The sequence below is a fragment of the Primulina eburnea genome, chromosome 14 (genome assembly GCF_022965805.1).
Source record: "Primulina eburnea isolate SZY01 chromosome 14, ASM2296580v1, whole genome shotgun sequence".
In the NCBI taxonomy this organism is placed as follows: Eukaryota; Viridiplantae; Streptophyta; class Magnoliopsida; order Lamiales; family Gesneriaceae; genus Primulina; species Primulina eburnea.
Window position 1 is genome coordinate 10,011,543 of NC_133114.1, and position 18,879 is coordinate 10,030,421.

Genomic DNA, 18,879 nt, shown 5'->3' on the forward strand with positions numbered 1-18,879 from the left:
GGTTTGATGATATAGAAATATTATTTGATTTCCTTGAGTGTACAGATGAACAGAGAGTTAAATTGGTATTCCACCAGTTACGAGAGGCTGCCAGAAGTTGGTGGATTACAATCAAAGGAGTATTAGCACAACGTGGTACTGTGATCACGTGGGAAGTCCTCAGAATTGAATTCTATCAACGATTTTTCTCCGTTTCCTACCAGGAGGACAAAAGAGCAGAATTTGAGAATCTGAGACAATGCCCATTGAATATTGATGAATATACTGCTAAATTCTCTACTTTACTGCGTTTTGTTCCTCATTTAGCTGGAAATGATGAAGATATAGTGAATCAGTTCATCAGAGGATTGAATTTGGAGGTAGTTGCATTAATGAATCTACAGCGACCTTACCATTTCGCTGATATCTTGAGTAGAGCGAAGAGAGCTGAGGCGAGTCTGATTACACAGCTAGGGAGGTTGTGTGTGAAGCAACCCCAGACACAGCAATCCCCTCTCAGATTTGATCGCGGCAGTACGAGTGGGAAGAAAGATTTACTGAAAGCTCGAAAGAAGCCATTCAAAAAGTTGGGGAGTGGTTCCTCTAGCTCAAGTGGTTCCAGTCCAAGTCATACTGAAGTCTATTGCATGATTTGCGGAGGGAGACATTCCTCAGAGCAATGCCAAGTAGTGCTTGGTAGATGCAATATTTGTAGACAGCCTGGACATTTTGCGAGAGTCTGTCCACAAAGAGGTTCCCGCAGATTTCAGGAAGCTGGACCATCTCATGGTAGTGACCGAGAAACAGACCCAAGAGACACTTGATGATATAGTGACAGGTACTATTCTTTTATGATTAGATTGCATATGTATTGATATATACTAATGCATTCTCTACATTATCCTTGATTGAATTGCATTGATATATGTGGTACCTGTTGGGCCTGTGTTTACTGTAGTATTGATACCCTTACCTTGTGAGAAAGAAAGATTGATCTCAGAGATTTCTGTGACATATTGTATACTACAGTAAGATGAGAATGAGATTGAGTTAGATTTTGACGTACTTGTGTTTTCTGATTTGACCGCATTATTGATGTTAATATGTTGAACAAGTACAGAACTATTATAGATTCCTTTCAGGAGAGTACAAGATTCAGACCAGATATGGTTGATGACTAGCGATTTCACAATAAGTATTCTAGATTTAGAATTCCTGTGATATTTAGATTGTCTATGACTCGATTTTTACAGAAAGAAGCAGATGGTATCCTTATTTATTCAGCAGATGTACTGAAATCGAGCCTAGCATTGGCAGATTTGCCAGTGATGTGCGAGTTGACTGATGTTACCAGATAAAATTTCAGATTTACCTTATATCAGAAAGATAGATTTCAGAATTGAATCGACATCAGGTACTGTTTGTTGGTGCTTTAGAATTTAGCACAGAATGACATTGAATGTACGGAAGGATACAGAATGAATTGAAAGAATTGAAAAATCAGTAGAAGAGTATCGACCAGGAGTTACATATGATCTAGTGTTTCTCTTTGGCGTGTTTCAGTATCTTCAGAGATGTTATGATGATTCTATGCCTGTTATATCTATGAGATTTTTATATAATTGCAGCATTTGATTGATCGAATCGAATACCTGAAGAGTGTATTGAATATTCTGAGAACTGTGATGATTGTATACAAAAATTATTCAGATAAGAATCCTGCTTGAAACAGATTGTATTCAGAGTATGCGATATCTGAAGTTAGTATACCGATTGATTTTAATACAGTGAGATTGTGATCAGGGGCTGATAATGATACCGATATCAGAAAGTTCAGAAATGTCAGAAATGTATTTTGTCTGATTTGGCAGATTATTTTATTCGACTGTTGCTTTATATCTTCTGAGTATTGTTATTGTTCTAAATCAGTAGTTGAGACATCTTATATTGTTTTGGGTTGCATATTTGATTTGCAGATGAGATATGACAGTTGATCAGAAGGACATGAAGATATTTACCAGAAATCATTGTTTTATGAGTTCACTGAACTCACTAGATCTGTATAGGATATTGATATTTCGTCTCTGATTTGATATTATTGTTGTTTCAAATCCGTATATGCTACAGATTATTGTGAACCGGTGAGAGTATATACAGTTCAATCCGAATCAGAATGGAATTTGAGAATTTCAGTGATTCAGAGATGTGATCAGAATGTTCAGAACTTGAATGTGATAATCAGAGCAGAACATCGAGTAGAGTAGCAGATATGTGATTTGTACCGTATAAGAATGATTATCTTGTGATATCAGAATGTTTCAGAATTGTCAACAGAATTTGATATCGACAGTCAGAACAGAATACCAGGTAGGTATTTCTTCTTTAATTTATGTTATTAACTGATTTGTTTATGTCAGTAGTTCAGATCTGAAATCACAGATAGGGTCAGAAACGCACCGTAGTGGATTCAGTTTTCAGCTTGATGATTTAGAATGTATTATATTCGAGCAGATAATGTTGATATAGACAGATTAGATCGGCTATGACAGAATTTGTATTGAAATGTTGGAAAAAATTGTATTGATATTTCTGAATCGCTAACATAAAAGACAGAAAGATAGAAGTCAGAAGATTTAGTACAGACTTTGTATATTTCTGATGAGAAATGGGGAGTATAATTCGATGAATTTCGTAATGAGATCACTATAATACTTTCTAGATTATGATATGATATGATTGTGATTGACAGATTGTTCAATCTATATCGATTAGTTTGTACCAGATAACGTACAAACATGACCAAATGACATAGATCGATGTCAGAAAAATGGTCAGAGTAATCAGAATGTTGAGATAAATTATATCAGATTGTGATTTTGATTGATTTTGTACTTGAGACAGAGTATATCATGATCTCTCTCTTAGATTTTTTTTACAGATTGACAGACAGTCAGAATGTATTATCTAGATATTGGAAGATTTTGGTACAGCTTTAGTGCTGGATGTTAGCACTAATTGATATGAATTATTATCACTGCATGACAATAGCTATCAGCTTATCAGATGGGTAATGAGATAGTTATAGACAAGACAGTATACAGTGAATACTACAGATTTCTTTTGAAGAAAATTCGAAGGAAGATGAAGATAGTTTAGAATGAACAGATTTAAGAAACCAACGTCGGATGATGACGATTGGTAATTGAAGCTGAAGACCATATATGTCCTTGATTCGGACAAACAGATTAGATAACAATTACTGGTATTGTTTTATTATGAACTGTGATTGGTTTATACGGATGGATTTTAACCAACATGGCAAGATTGATTCTGTCAGAGTTAGTTTAAAAAGTAGTATGATAGTACACTTCATGAAGTCTTATTCCAGACTTGAAATCAGAGGTTGATACAAGAAAAAGATTTCGGAATGGATTCCTGGAGATGAGGGTTTGAATTAAACTCTGTTATACATTTCTTCTGATAGATCTGAATGGATTGGTTGTGAGTTCGAGGACGAACTCAGATCTAAGAGGGGGAGAAATGTAATGGCCAAGATTCTTGTTAATATATCTGAATGGATTATATTGTATAAATAAGAAATGCAAGATCAGAAGGAAAGAAACGATGTGGCGGAATTTGAATTTATCGCCAAAGTAAGACCGCACCCGCGGTGCCAGACATGACCGCACCCGCGGTGCATGGATAGAAAGTAGAACAATTTTCCAGTAGCCACACCGCACCCGCGGTGCAAGAAGGACCGCACCCGCGGTGCAGCTACAGTAGGGTGACCGCACCCGCGGTACGAACAAGACCGCACCCGCGGTCGTCGAATTTCAGAAAAGGAAAGTGCTACCGAAGCATGAGCGCACCCACGCTCCTTGAGTCACCGCACCCGCGGTCATGCGTGTAGCATGAAGAATGAAGACACGTTTTGAATGTCATGCAAGATATATATATACGTGTTAAACGATTCCTTCTCAGCAAGAAAATCAGAAAGGGGCGAAAATTAGGAAGGAAACTCTTCAAGCATAGAATTCGTGATTTCAAAGAATTCGTCCATCAGAATTTGAATCCGACTGCGGTTTTGAGTTCCTCTTGCTACGAGCTACACAAGGACATTTGATATGGACAGATTCGAATACAGGTCATCGTCTTCGTCAGACAGGGACGACAAAGGTATAATTCATGTGATATTCGGGAAGATACAACTCAATTGAGATACCATTTGAGTTTCCCAACAAAATCACATACTAGAATTATTGTTGTTTATTTTATGATATGATTATGACGTATTTATAGATGATATATTCATATCTTTTGAAATGAGCATGCTTTGTTTACAGATTGTTATTCATTGCATTTAAGATAGGGAGTCTTGACAGAACAGTCAAACTTCTAGACGTTCGGTGATATCACAGCTTAGGGGAAGATCAGTCTCCTATTGTAGATGTGGATACAGATCAGGCCGAAGTCTAGGAATAAGACGTAAAGTCACCCCGATTGGGAGGGTAGGTGATAGATCATCTTATTCACACCGGGATCCCTAGAGTTATAGTTGAGTCGAGTCTAGACACGATTTGACTAGAACTGCATGCGTTTATGATGTGGTTTCATAGACTATGAAACCCATTTTTATTGCTTTCAGTCACGATAGCATGTTTTTATGATTTGATTTGAGTGGCATGTTTATCAGATTCGAGTTGCATGCTTATTTGATTTAATTTCATAGACTATGAAAGCTATTGCTTTTAATTTTATTCATGATAGAATGTTTCATGATTCACTTTATGTATATGCATGTTTACCATGTTTTATACTGGGATTTATTCTCATCGGAGTATCCGGCTGTTGCCTTGTTTTGTATGTGTGCATGACAACATGTGGGACAAGATCGGGGTCAAGAAAATAATGAGAGAAGACGAGTTTAGCGTGGTGATTCCGGACTTATTGTAGATCTGGTTTAAGACTTGAATTTAGTAGTTAAACCTTAGATTAATTTGATCTAGAAACATGTTGTACAAGATTTGAAATATTATACTGGTTTGTATAATGCATTGATTCCATTACCTTCCGCATTTTAAAAGAAAAAAATTTTAGACCCTGTTTTATCTTAATTGATAATTAAATCCCAAAGAAGATTAAGAAAAAGATCAGCGTCCGGGTCCCCACAGGTACTCTTCTCGGAAGTATATATGATAATCGAAGAGGTTAGTAATTCCAACTACCACATATCAGTTTCAATCTTCCTCGGATTATCTTACAGCTGATCCATTCCAAATAATACACAATACCATATCAAACTCAGATATTCAGGCAAACATGTATTAAAACAGGAATTCATGCTAGCAATCAAAAGCAGGAAATAAAACCTCAATCTACCCCGCTCACTAGCTCCTATCTCATTCTCAAGGATCTATCGCTCTGATACCACCTGTTGTGGGGACCCGGACGCTAATCAAGTTCTTAATCATCATTGGGACTAATAAATCAATTATGATAAACAGGGTCTAATTTTTTTTTTTAAAATAAAGCGGAACGTAGTGACATAAAAACTCCTATATATACATCTCAGTATATAAAATACAAATCCTGTATCACATACATTTATTCAGCTAAGGTTTAACAGCTAATATCAAGTGTCCAACCCTATCTCTAATCCAAGTCCGGAATCTCCACTCTAATCACGATCTCTCTTCATCTCCTCAACCCTGAACATGTCCCACCTGTTGTCATGTACACATACAGACAAGACAACAGCCGGATAACTCCGGTGAGAATAAATCCCAGTATAAATCAACAAAACATGCAATCATATGATAAACATAAAAGTATGGACAGATAACAGCAATGTATATCAAAAGCTGAAATATAATTAATATCAAACTGTCGACAATGCACGTGACTCCATGACTCAGACTAGACTCAATCCTAGTCTAGGGATCCCGGTTTCCAGACATTGGCATTCCATATCAACCAACAGTAATAGAAAAGACTCCAGTTCTATCCATGTCGATATAGCATCGATCACCAGTAATAGAAGAAGCTTTGATTCTATCCACATCGGTATAGTATCGGTCACCAGTAATAGAAGAAAACTCCGATTCTATCCACATCATTATGACATCGATCATCAGTAATAGAAGAAGTTATAATTCTATTCACATCGATACGGTACCGATCACCAGTAATAGAAGGAGCTACAATTCTATCTACATCGATAGACAATTATCCGGTGACAGACTATGGCACCACTATCTCATGACATCGTGCAATGTGCCCGTGGCGATCCCACCACTATTAGGCACTTCTGTCATAAGATTACTCTTCTAATACCTGCTATCAATAAATCAAGCGAACAAGTACATCAATCCACTCAATGCAATATCAATGCAATAAATTAAAGTATGTGATTTAGGGAAACTCAAGTCTAAACCGACTCAAGTCGATCTCCCAATACACATTGACTTATACCTTTCGTTCGTCGGTTTTTGACTCAGTCGAAGTCTCGAACTCAAAGACTGTCTGGCAATGACAATATCAATAATTTCATGCAGTATACCTTTCAAATCAATAACAATCTGATCAATCTGTATTTAATTCAAAATCAACGGTATAATGGTACAATCTCAATATCCCCGTTAATACAACATCACCTGATAACAGTTTCAACCCATAACCAATATTCAATATAATCTATAATCCAGTCACAATTCAAATCTGTCCGGTATAAATCAATATACCCTAAAAATTCATAATAATTCCATAATCAGTCCGTTTCTTAATCTGACTTTGATTCTACGCTGTCTAACATGTCAAGAACAACATATATGACGTGTATTCAATTCCAACAACATCATAATTTCAAAACATGTCAAAACGTAGTAAAACTTACGTCCAGTTGTAGCATACGTTGATAGGAACTCAGTACTGCAGTCAGATTTAAAATCTAACAGACGGATTATATATATATATATATATATATATATATATATATATATATATATATATATATATATATATATATATACACCTGCATGTTTCCTAAAACGTGGCTCATGTTTTTGTGCTGCACGTCTCGCGCATATGTGCGACCTCTTTCCGCGCATATGCGCGAGACCTAATGTCTCGGCGCGTGACTACACGGCATCTCGTGCATATTCGCGCCCTTACTCGGCGCATATGCGCGAGACCAATGTTCAAAAATGCCAAATCTCTGGTTGTCTCGCGCATATGCGCGGATTCACCTCGCATATATACGCGAGTCTCTCTGGACGCAACTCGCTCAGCTCGCGCATATGCGCGAGACTTTCTGTCCATGTCGCGCATGTGCGCATCTCATGTCGCGCATGTGCGCTGGAGGGACTGTCCTCGCACATAATTCGTTTCACGCCGACTCAAATCGTATCCCGATTAATTCTTTTATAATCATATCAAATTATAAGTCAATAATTACATATTACTAGGATTAAATTTCCGGGCATTACAGGGATCATATCCCAATTGAGCGCACCAGCTACACCTCAGCAGAATGGTGTCTCTGAAAGGAGAAATAGTTCTTTGTTGGACATGGTTAGGTCTATGCTAAGTTTCTCTAAGCTCAGTACATCCTTTTGGGGATATGCTATCCAAACTGCAATATACTTATTGAACATGGTTCCTTCTAAGTCTATCTCTAAAACACCTCTTGAATTGTGGAATGGGCGCATGCCTAATCTAAGACATATTCGGATATGGAGATGTCATGCTTATGTGCTAAAGAGAAAGATGGATAAAATGGAACCTAGATCAGAATTATGCATGTTTGTTGGATATCCTAAGGGAACAAGAGGATATTACTTCTATAGTCCTCAAGACAAGAAGGTATTTGTAAGTACAAATGCAACCTTCTTAGAGGACAAGCACATAGAAGAGAGTGAATCAAAGAGTAAGGTTCTTTTGGAAGAGATTGCTAAATCATCTACTCCAGAGATCCGCACTGAACCTACTCAGTTTGAATTCACATTTCTACCACCATTAACCACTGGTTTCCAAACAAATGAAGTGGTAGAAGACATTGGTTCTAATGATCGGTCACCCCATCGTATCCAAATGGAGAATGAAAGAAATGATCAAGAAGAGAACTTAAGACAACGACAATCAATTCCAATCAACCAAGAACCTACACAACTTCGACGTAGTGAGAAGGTCATTCGACCACCTTCTAGATACTTGCTCTATGGAGAATCGTTTGATGCGGTTTCCATTGAACAAGAGGAGGATCTCATCACGTACAAAGAAGCTATGGAGGATGTTGACGCTGACCAATGGAGGAGTGCCATGGAATCAGAAATGAGATCCATGTACACTAACTCCGTCTGGGTTCTTGTAGGCATTCCTAAAAGTGTGAGACCTATAGGGTGTAAGTGGGTCTACAAGAGAAAGAGAGGAATAGACGGAAAAATAGAGACCTTTAAGGCTAGATTGGTAGCCAAAAGTTTCAACCAACGAGAAGGAATCGATTACGATGAAACCTTCTCACCTGTGGCTATGATAAATTCTATTCGGATCCTCATCCATTGCAGCTCATTTTGATTATGAGGTGTGGCAAATGGATGTCAAGACAGTATTTCTTAATGGAAATCTTGACGAAACCATTTATATGGTACAACGAGACGGTTTTATTCACAACGTTCAAGAGTATAAAGTATGCAAACTGAAAAAGTCTATTTATGGACTTAAGCAGGCGTCAAGGTATTGGAACATCATATTTGATCAATCTGTGAAAGTTTATAGCTTCGATCAAAATCTTGATGAGCCTTGTGTTTATAAGAAAATTTTGGATGACAAGGTGATTTTTCTTATGCTATATGTGGATGACATCCTACTTATTGGGAATAATGTAGGGGTGATGACATCTGCCAAAAATTGGTTGTCTCAATAGTTTGACATGAAAGACTTGGGAGAAACAAGTTATATTCTAGGTATCCAAAGCCTTCGGGATAGGAAGAACAAACGGAATTGCTTTATCTCAATCCCCATATATTGATAAAATATTGGTGAGGTATGCAATGCAAAATTCCAAAAAAGGTCAAACACCTTTTAGACATGGAATTCACTTGTCAAAGGACCACAATCCCAAGAATCCAAGTGAAGTGGAATACATGAAAAGAGTTCCTTATGCTTCAGCTGTAGGAAGTCTTATGTATGCTATGCTATGCACTCGACCAGATATTTGTTATGCTGTTGGGATTGTTAGTAGATATCAGTCAAACCCAGGACCAGAGCACTGGATTGCTGTAAAGCATATTCTCAAGTATCTTCGCAGAACTAGAGGGTATATGTTGGTTTATTCGGCTTCAGAGTTGGCACCCGTGGGTTATACTGATTCTGATTTTCAAACTGATAGAGATTCTCGTAAATCCACATCAGGATCTGTGTTCACATTGGGTGGTGGTGCCGTTGTTTGGAGGAGTATCAAGCAATCATGTATTGCCGATTCCACAATGGAAGCGGAGTATGTAGCGGCTTGTGAAGCAACAAAAGAAGTCGTTTGGCTGAAAAAGTTTTTGCTAAGCCTTGAGGTTATTCCTGCTGCATCAAATGCCATTACTTTATATTGTGATAACAGTGGTGCAGTGGCAAATGCAAAAGAACCAAGAAACCATCAGCGTGGAAAACACATTGAACGAAAATATCACCTAGTTAGGGATATTGTTCAACGAGGAGACGTGACAGTGTGCAAGATAGCATCTGCTGAAAATCTTGCTGATCCTTTCACCAAAAGCTTATCTGCTATAGTTTTTGAGGAACATATTCGAAATATGGGTGTACTAGACATGACTCATTTACTCTAGGACAAGTGGGAGGATGTTCGATAGTATGATGCCCATTGAGTATGTGGGGACCCGGACGCTAATCTTTTCTTAATCATCTTTAGGATTTAATTATCAGTTCTGATAAACAGGGTCTAAAAATTTTTCTTTTTAAAATATAACTGCGGAAGGTAATGGAATCTACATAATATACATGTCTGTATAAAAACTACATTTCAGTATAAAGGTACAATACTGTACAACTTAAATCTAAGGTTCAGTTACTAAATTCAAGTAATAAACCAAGTCTGCTACAAGTCCGGAATCACCACGCTAACTCGTCTTCTCTCATCGTCATCTCGACCCTGATCCAGCCCCACCTGTTGTCATGCACACATACAAAACAAGACAACAGCCGGATAACTCCGGTGAGAATAAATCCCAGTATAAAACATGGTAAACATGCATATACACATAATAATTCATGAAACATGCTGTCATGAATAAATTAACACAATAGTAATAGATCTCATCATCTACGAAATCTAATCTAACCAAACATGCAACTCTAATCAGATAAACATGTACATAAACAATCTAAATCATAAAACATGCTATCACAACTGAAAGCAAGAACAATGGGTTCCATAATCTATGAATCCCATTCATATACGCATGCAGTTCTAATCAAATCATATACAGACTTGACTCACTATAACTCTAGGGATCCCGGTGTGAATAAGACGTCGCTGGCTGTCACCTACCCAACCACTCGGAGTGACTGTACGTCTTATTCCTAGACTTCGGTCTGAGCTGTATCGACGGCTGGCAATAGGAATAATGGCTACTCCTACGCTGAGATACACCGAACATCTAGAGAATTGACAATGACTGTCAAAGACTCTCCTATCTTAGCTGCAATGAATATCAATCCGTAAACAAAGCATAATCATATTCATATTTGAATATGGCAATAATCTCATACTTTTGAATAAAATGCTAAAATCGAAGCATAAACATATCAAAGTATAAAGAACAGTCTAGTATGTGATTTTGTTGGGAAACTCAAATGAAATCCGATTTGAGTTGTAGCTTCCCAAATATCACATGAATTATACCTTTATCGTCCCCGTCTGAGGAAGACGAAGTCTCGAAGTCAAATCTGTCCATCCCTGATCTGAAACGACAATAACAAATACACTGTATTAATGTGTAGTTCAAATCACAATCTGTTCTGAACAATACCCAATTCAATACATAATCTGATCAATATCTGAACAAAATACTATCTGATCACATCATCAATACCACAAGATAACATAAACCAATACTGAATCTGATCAATCTGCACTAACTGATGTTTCAACGGCATAATAATACTGTCTTGTAACCCCGTCAGTCTTAACATCACAATTATAATACCAGAATTCCTAATAAATCTCAGTACAATCTATAACTTCAGTATCTGTACACTTTAAAATGAATAACAGCATAATTCTGATAGTAATCTCAATTAAATCAACTCTAAAATTCATAACAATTCCATAAACAATCTGTTTCTAAATCTGACTTTGATTCTACAATATCTACGGTAGTAGAAACACCATATCCGAATCATATTCAATTCTAACAACATCATAAATTCAAATCTTGTCTAAACGTAATAAAACTTACGTCCTTGTGTAGCTCGTAGCGAGAGGAGTTCAGAACTGAAGTCGGATTCCAATTCAGATAAACGATTTGCTCGTAAATCAATTTCTAAAGAAAAGAACAAAGCTTTTCCCTAAACCCTCGATTTTCTCCTTCCAATTCTGAAGAATTGCATGCCAATATATATATATATACATAACTTCCGTGCATGCAAAGCAAATGGCACAACCTTTGTGCAACACGTCTCGCGCATATGCGCGGTCACTACTCGCGCATATGCGCGAGACCTACTGTCTCGGCGAAAGTCCTACTCGCGCATATGCGCCATTATTTCCGCGCATATGCGCCACCCCTACTGGCCCTCCCGCGCATATGCGCCATCTCTGTCGCGCATATGCGCCGATGGTACTGGCCTTGCCGCGCATGTGCGCGCATTATCTCGCGCATGTGCGCGTAAGCCTCGGCCAGCTCCGCGCATGTGCGCCAATCCATACAGCGCAAGTGCGCGGGGCTCTTTCTTGGCACACACACATTTACACCTTTCTCGTGTGTTCTAGTCCGATCCGTTCCGTCTATACTTATCGCGATTAATTCAATAAGTCATTTCAGATTACTCTCAGATTACGGTAATCGTATCCAAATCATTTCAGATTACGGTAATTAAATTCTCGGGCATTACAGAGTACTTTTTTTATATGTTGATGACATTTTGAAATTAGAATAATGTTCATTTATTTGTTTAAATAAATTTATTTTGAGCAATGCATATGTCCATTGGATTGTTGTATTATTATAAATTGAGTGTTTAAGTCGTTAAATACAGAAAGATTCAATTTATAATTCAATCCAAAGTTTTATTATCTACGATCGGTAAATAAATAAGGAAAATTATTTTGATAAGATCGTCTCAATTTTATTGAAGCCTATCTTTGGTTTGGTAATAAAATTAGGGATACATTTTGTTGTATTGGACTGGATCACGTGAGATTTGAATTCGATTTGACCATACTAATTCAAAATCATTAGATTGTCGTACATAACACCTTAATCCTGAGCGGATGATGAACTTTGATTACTAACTTGAAGTTCTTTGATACATTAAGGAATAAGACAAAACTATTGGTGAATATCTCGATGTGTTGGGAATCAAAGTGAAATAACAAAGAACATATGTTCGTAATATGGAATCTGTCACCTAGTCAATAGGTATGATCGATCATAAACTCACAAGTTCTTCTAGAAGACAGTAAAATCTGAGCTCAATAATTCAATATTCTTGTTGAATTAATTATGTGATGTGATCAAATGGGACTGTCAAAGAGAAGATGGGGGTTGAGAACCTATGAATATCTATTATGGGTTATATGGCCATGATACCCTGTTTTAGATGTTCTAATTGATCGACAGGGGTGATATGTTGGGTCAATAAATCAGAAGATATAATTATTGATTTTGTGCTTCAGTAATATCACTTAATTTGAGAGTGCAATCTTATTCTTTTAGTGGAGTAGAATAAGATTAATAAATTATTTTGATTAATCATGAGTTGATTGGATCAAATTAATTTATTGGAGCTTAATTTAATTGAATCCGACCAGGTCCCTTTGGTGGCTCTAATATAAACTCGGATAAATTATATGAGTTATAATTTATGGTATATATGGGATAAATTTATCTGGACTATATATTGCATGGAAATTTATCATCTAAATCTTCAAGATATGATATAATATATTATGTCCATTTAAATTTATATTCTAAAAGATATTGTCATTATCTTTTTGTTACAAGATATCACAAATATATTTTATATATATGTGACATTGTAACTTTTGACCACACACAATCCTACGTTAAGAGTTTGAGAGAACACCGGAGAAGGCTTGGAGGTTTGGAGCGTAGATCTAGTGCAGAGAAAGATCGAAAACACGCTTCAAAGGCAATCTCTATTTTCTGTGTGTTGTAATTAATTAATTCGTGTTAAATACGTAGAACAATCGATCCTGTGAAGAAGAGTTGATTGAAATCACAAGAAATTAATTTTTGTGATCCGATCTTCTCGATCTTGGCTAACAGATATAGCTACAAACCTACTGCATACGTGGGAGAGAAATGATAAGTGAAGCATATGTTTGCTTGTTTGAGTTGCGTTGGGTTGACTTTTTCTTACTTGACCCACGGATAATAAAACACTATGTTTCTTGTGAGACGGTCTCATGAATCTTTATCTGTGAGACGAGTCAACCCTACCGATATTCACAATAAAAAAGTATTTTTATTATCATAAAAAGTAATATTTTTTCATGGATAACCCAAATAATATATATGTCTCACAATATATGACCTGTGAAACCGTCTCACATAAGTTTTTACCGTAATAAAATGTGTTCATAATAACAAAAACATATTGTGTTATATATATATATATATATATATATATATATATATATATATATATATATATATATATATATATATCTTTTTTAAAACAAACAATTGGGCCTATTTTTGGACCGGACCCTAAGACAGCTGTTCGGTTGACTTCGTAAGAGGTTTGGAAATAATCAAACTGATTTCCACAAGAATCCAATTAAACAAAATAAACTTACAAAGCATTATTGATTTATATGAACTACGACATGTATAATTTCTTACAAATTGGATTAATTAGATTACCCTATGACCAAAACTGAACATCTGCGAGTCTTTTGCTCGTCTTTTCGTGCATAAACAAAAATGTCACATATTTGCTATGTAAATTGAGAGTGCAAGTCTTTCGTATGATCTAGAGTATCGAAATCTCGATGTTCATAATTAGAATACATCAATCCGAAAATAAGGAAAACATAATCACCCCGCCATATGTTAGAAATTTAGGGAAGTGTTCTAATGTTCGAATAATTTGGATATCGATAAAACACAATTATATATCAATGGATTTCTTGAAAACCTTTCTCGATGTCTCTTTCTTTTAATATTTCCAACTCATAAGGGCTCATAGAACTTGTCTTAGTAATATTTTGATTGTATTGTCGAGCAACGGATGGCTTCGGAAGGCTCTTTCCTTTGTTAAGGCTTCGATTTTTCACGCTTTCATTGAAATCATGCATTTGAATGACTCCTTCGAATAAATGGGCCGACCCTTCTTCTTCCGTTGGATCCTCAATCGACTTGTTCTTATAGATCGCGTACAATATTAATTGGGCCGAGCCCAACACAAATCCAATCCCATTTGGTACCTGCACGGTATGGTATCCAATCATTATATCAAAAGCAAATTTTAGTATATAATAAACTTTTTTCCCTTTTTTTTATTAAAAAAAGAGTTAATTCATCTATTTTTAAAAATTCTTCTACAATGTTTTTTTAATCATTAATGCAATAATACCATCATGATATTTTGACCATCATATATACATTTTTTGGATTGTCAAAATATGATTATGGTACATTATTGCGCTAATTATTAAATATCAAATTCAAGCCCTGTAATTATAGACAAAAACTTATGTGAGACGGTTTCACGAGTCATATTTTTTGAGACGAATCTCTTATTTGGGTCATCCATGAAAAAATATTATTTTTTATGCTAAGAGTATTAATTTTTATTATGAATATCAGTAGGGTTGACACGGCTCACGAATAAAGATTCGTGAGACGTTCTCAAGACCTAATCATAAATATAAGTACAGTCACTCATAATTATTATGGATTCTAGATATATATGATATGGGGCCATTTGAAATTCAAGTTCACATTAAAATAAATAAATACTTTTAATAGTGGATATACATAGAAAAATTATCTACAATTATCACCTTTCTAAGTGCTACTCCATCATTGGAGTAAAAAAAAAGGGCAAAAATTTGACTATATTCTACAATTACCCACTACCTCCATCATTGGTACATAAAAAGTGGGGCAAAATTTGACTAGTCCCAAATCAAGATGTTAAGAATGTACATTTTGCACCAAATTGTTTGGTTTGCATCAAAAGAAACATTAAATTTAGTTAGGCAAGTAAAAGCTCTTCTTGCCCAAATATGTTGAACTTTGAACTTTTGAACATGCTAATGCAATCCATCTATATATCACACTAGTCTAGAAACATGTATTACTGCTAAAAAGACATTAATAAAAAAAATAAAACCATAACTTTTGTATTTTTTTAAAAATAATTCGAAAAATAATTATTAAAAGTTTAAAATAAACTTCAGGTAAAGAAAAAATATTTCACCAAAATTCAACGAATTTACTCTCGGTGAATTAATAGTGATAAATGATAGGGTAAAATTAAGTAAGCTTACCCCGATATAGAAATCTTTAATGAGTACCGCATATGCAGACCATATCCCACCGTTGAGAAATTGGAAGAAAGAGAGGAAAAAGGGCATGTACTTCACGCTTTTCATCTGAATTACCGTTTTCTGCAATATAAATATTTGATCAAATATAATATATATATCTATATAATTCACATGCTAACATTAAAAATTAAAGAACCAGTCCAAAAATCATTCTTTAAATTGGTCTAAGTCGAGTTTTGGTAATCTAATTGATTAAAATTTAAGGCAAAAACTTACCTGAGATGGTCTCACGAGTCGTATTTTGTGAGACAGATATCTTATTTGGGTTATCAATGAAAAAATATTACTTTTTATCTAATAGTATTACTTTTTATTGTGAATATCGATAGGGTTGACCCGTCTCACAGATAAAGATGATTCGTTAGACTGTCTAAAAAAACCTACTGAAAATTTAATTAATCTTAATGTAATAAATTGTTTTTTTTTTTCCATATTTAGTCACATATTACTAACATTACGTTCAAATTTATGTCAATGCTCCGATGAAAATCAAATTTGACAAATTAACTAATTAGATTACCAAAATTATTCATGCCGCAATTTTATGATTTCCCCTTTAAAATTTTTTATATTCTGAAATATATAATGGTAATAAAATTATATTTAGTAGACATTACCATAGCAGCGAGAGGTGCAGCATACATCCCAATAGTCAATGCTGCACACAGGATTCCAATCAAAGTAATGCGCAGACTCCCGTGGAAAGCAAGCTGAGTCACAAGTATTACAGCCCCAAGAAACCCAATGTTTATTGCTGCCACCAATTTCATATATTTAATCTGCATCAATTAAAATTATACTTACAGTGGTCTAAAAAATTTTGAAATAGCATGGAAAATCGCAATCATTTATGTTCCCTTCTTTTGTCTCTGGACGGATGGAAAAAGAACCAAAATCGAAACACAAAAACTTGTGCGAGACGGTCTCAATGGTCGTATTTGTGAGACGATTCTCTAATTCGAGTCATCCATGAAAAAATATTACTTTTTATACTAAAAGTATCACTTTTTATTGTGAATATCCGTAGGGTTGACCAGTCTCACAGATAAATATTCGTGATACCGTCTCACAATATACCTACTCAAATTGAAAAAAAACAAAAATAACATACCCAAAATTATAATTTTTTTTATCATACCAGAACACAAAATATATAACTGATATTAAATTTTTTGAAAAATCGTCATATTAGATTTGAAAGTAGGGAATTTTTATTTAATAAAAGAAGGGATGATTTTCTACTCCAAGAAGTATGATACTCAATGATACTGATTTGGATCCAAACTCCCATAGATAAGAAATTAAAGGTGAAGGAATAATGGATTCTGACTGGCCTTGGTGATTTTTGAGGCGTAGATGAGAAAGAGGGTAACATAGACAACATGCAAAGCGGCTCCAGCACCATTGACTGTGACAATTAACAATCCCCCACTCTTTAGAAGTCCATAATATGACCACAAGCTGGTGCTCAATAATGTGGTTATGTAAGGGACTCCTTTGTAATTCTCTGTAGATTTCTTCTTAACTATCTGCTTAAAGGTTTTCCTGAAAATAATTTAAGAATTGAATCGTATATTAGCTTTGCATATATAAGAAAAGTGAAATTCAAATGGGCTACGAAAGAACATGAAACACATTCTAACCAATAATATTGTGATTGAAATCTGTTCTCAGTCGACAAGAAATCAAGAAAATGAGACAGTACTCTAGAGATCGGTGTGCTTGTAGCGTATCCTAAGTTGTCTCGTTACGTTTCAGAGGTCTGAATATGGAGACCTGTTCTCAGTCGATAAGCGATCAAGAAAACGAGACAATTCGTGCTCGTACGCAGAAATTTGTGCTGGTAAGGTTTCCTAAGTCGTCTTATTTCATAGTTGTAAGTTAATTTAAAGTTTCTGATATAATTTTTTCGATTTCGTTTGGATAGGCTGGTTTTGATAGGAAGATATTTTGATGAATTTGGAATCTATCAAAATTAATAAAAAAAAATAGCTAATTGAGATTTGAAATCGATTATAAAACAAACTAATCCAAACAATGCTACATGGATGGATTTGAAATCTTTGGTTCCAAATTCATCAATATAAATACAACATTTAAATACGTGTTTATTGATTTTCAAAATGAAAAAGCCCTAAGTTCAAAAAAAAAACATAAAAAAATTAATGTTAATAAGGCAATATTTTTATACCCCCATATATATAATAGGGTATATATCTACAAATGTAATAAGTAATTTGAAATCATTAGAACTATATATTTAGCCAGACTTACATAGGAGACGCGAACATGAGAATAGAAACCACATTCCCTGCGGTAAAAGTAGGAGAAAATGTTAGTTTTCCCAAAACATCTCTTCGAACAATACTAACGAGGAAAGAAAATACTTAATTATTGAACTTTATTTAAAATTTTAGAGACGACGTAAGGAAAAAAACCACAAAATCCGTAGTTACTCAAACATATATCGACGCAACGTGTGCGAAGAAACTGTTATAATAACTCTTGAATTGTACCTATAATTCCGAGGATGAAGCTTAAGTTAGCCATAAAGGGGTCACTGATAAAGTTTTTTTTTTTCTTTTGTGTTTTCTTTTTCTGTTGCTGGGGAATTTGATCCAAAGATGGAGAAATCGATGAAGAGATCAGTTGATTAAATAGAGGGAATGGATGTGCAAAGGTACAGTGAAAACTGTTGCTATATATAGACGGCTAAGCTCCAAGAATACGTGGCCCGCGGTGGTGCTTCAAGAAAGTAGTTGGTACTTTAAATGGATTCTGTGGTAATGGAAATCTGATATTTTCACCAGTCTGTTGACACGTCGAGTATTGTGATTTTCCTCTACGGTTATCTTTATTCAGTGATTCTGGAAAGTCGCTTTATTGGCGAAGAAATTTGCTGGCCATCAACGCGTATTTCTTCTGTTTTCTTTCACGTGGGATATGTCCTTCTGGTTTAGTACTTGAGGCCCCATCGACTTTTCGGGTGGCGAAATAATTGCGAGTGATGGTGCCAAAACAAACATGCATCAGCCGACAGAAATACCTTCCGGGCCGGCCTCATGCCAATCTTCTCAGTACCGACGATTCAT

General features: G+C 35.4%; 2 protein-coding genes across 2 annotated transcripts; one reads left to right on the forward strand and one right to left on the reverse strand.

Moving 5' to 3' along the window:
* Nucleotides 1–9,026: 9,026 nt before the first annotated feature.
* On the forward strand, nucleotides 9,027–9,812 carry LOC140811151 (secreted RxLR effector protein 161-like). The gene has a single exon (XM_073169027.1). It carries the CDS (start codon nucleotides 9,027–9,029, stop codon nucleotides 9,810–9,812), a length of 786 nt encoding a protein of 261 aa, XP_073025128.1.
* A 4,415-nt stretch (nucleotides 9,813–14,227) lies between these two features.
* Nucleotides 14,228–18,576, reverse strand: LOC140812876 (bidirectional sugar transporter SWEET16-like). The gene is made up of 6 exons (XM_073171245.1): nucleotides 18,304–18,576; nucleotides 18,062–18,098; nucleotides 17,122–17,332; nucleotides 16,405–16,566; nucleotides 15,728–15,847; nucleotides 14,228–14,659 (listed from the first exon to the last, which is right to left on the reverse strand). Exons 1-6 carry the CDS (start codon nucleotides 18,335–18,337, stop codon nucleotides 14,351–14,353), a joined length of 873 nt encoding a protein of 290 aa, XP_073027346.1. The 5' UTR covers nucleotides 18,338–18,576; the 3' UTR covers nucleotides 14,228–14,350.
* Between the last annotated feature and the right edge of the window lie 303 nt (nucleotides 18,577–18,879).

Bases quoted from the DNA above. Each gene is read 5' to 3' on its own strand.
- LOC140811151 (XM_073169027.1), top strand. From the start codon at position 9,027: ATGCAAAATTCCAAAAAAGGTCAAACACCTTTTAGACATGGAATTCAC.
- LOC140812876 (XM_073171245.1), bottom strand. From the start codon at position 18,337: ATGGCTAACTTAAGCTTCATCCTCGGAATTATAG. The intron at 18,099-18,303 runs GTACAATTCAAG...CTTTTACCGCAG, and splicing joins CTTCATCCTCGGAATTATAG to GGAATGTGGTTTCTATTCTC. The intron at 15,848-16,404 runs GTAATGTCTACT...TTTATATTGCAG, and splicing joins CTGCACCTCTCGCTGCTATG to AAAACGGTAATTCAGATGAA.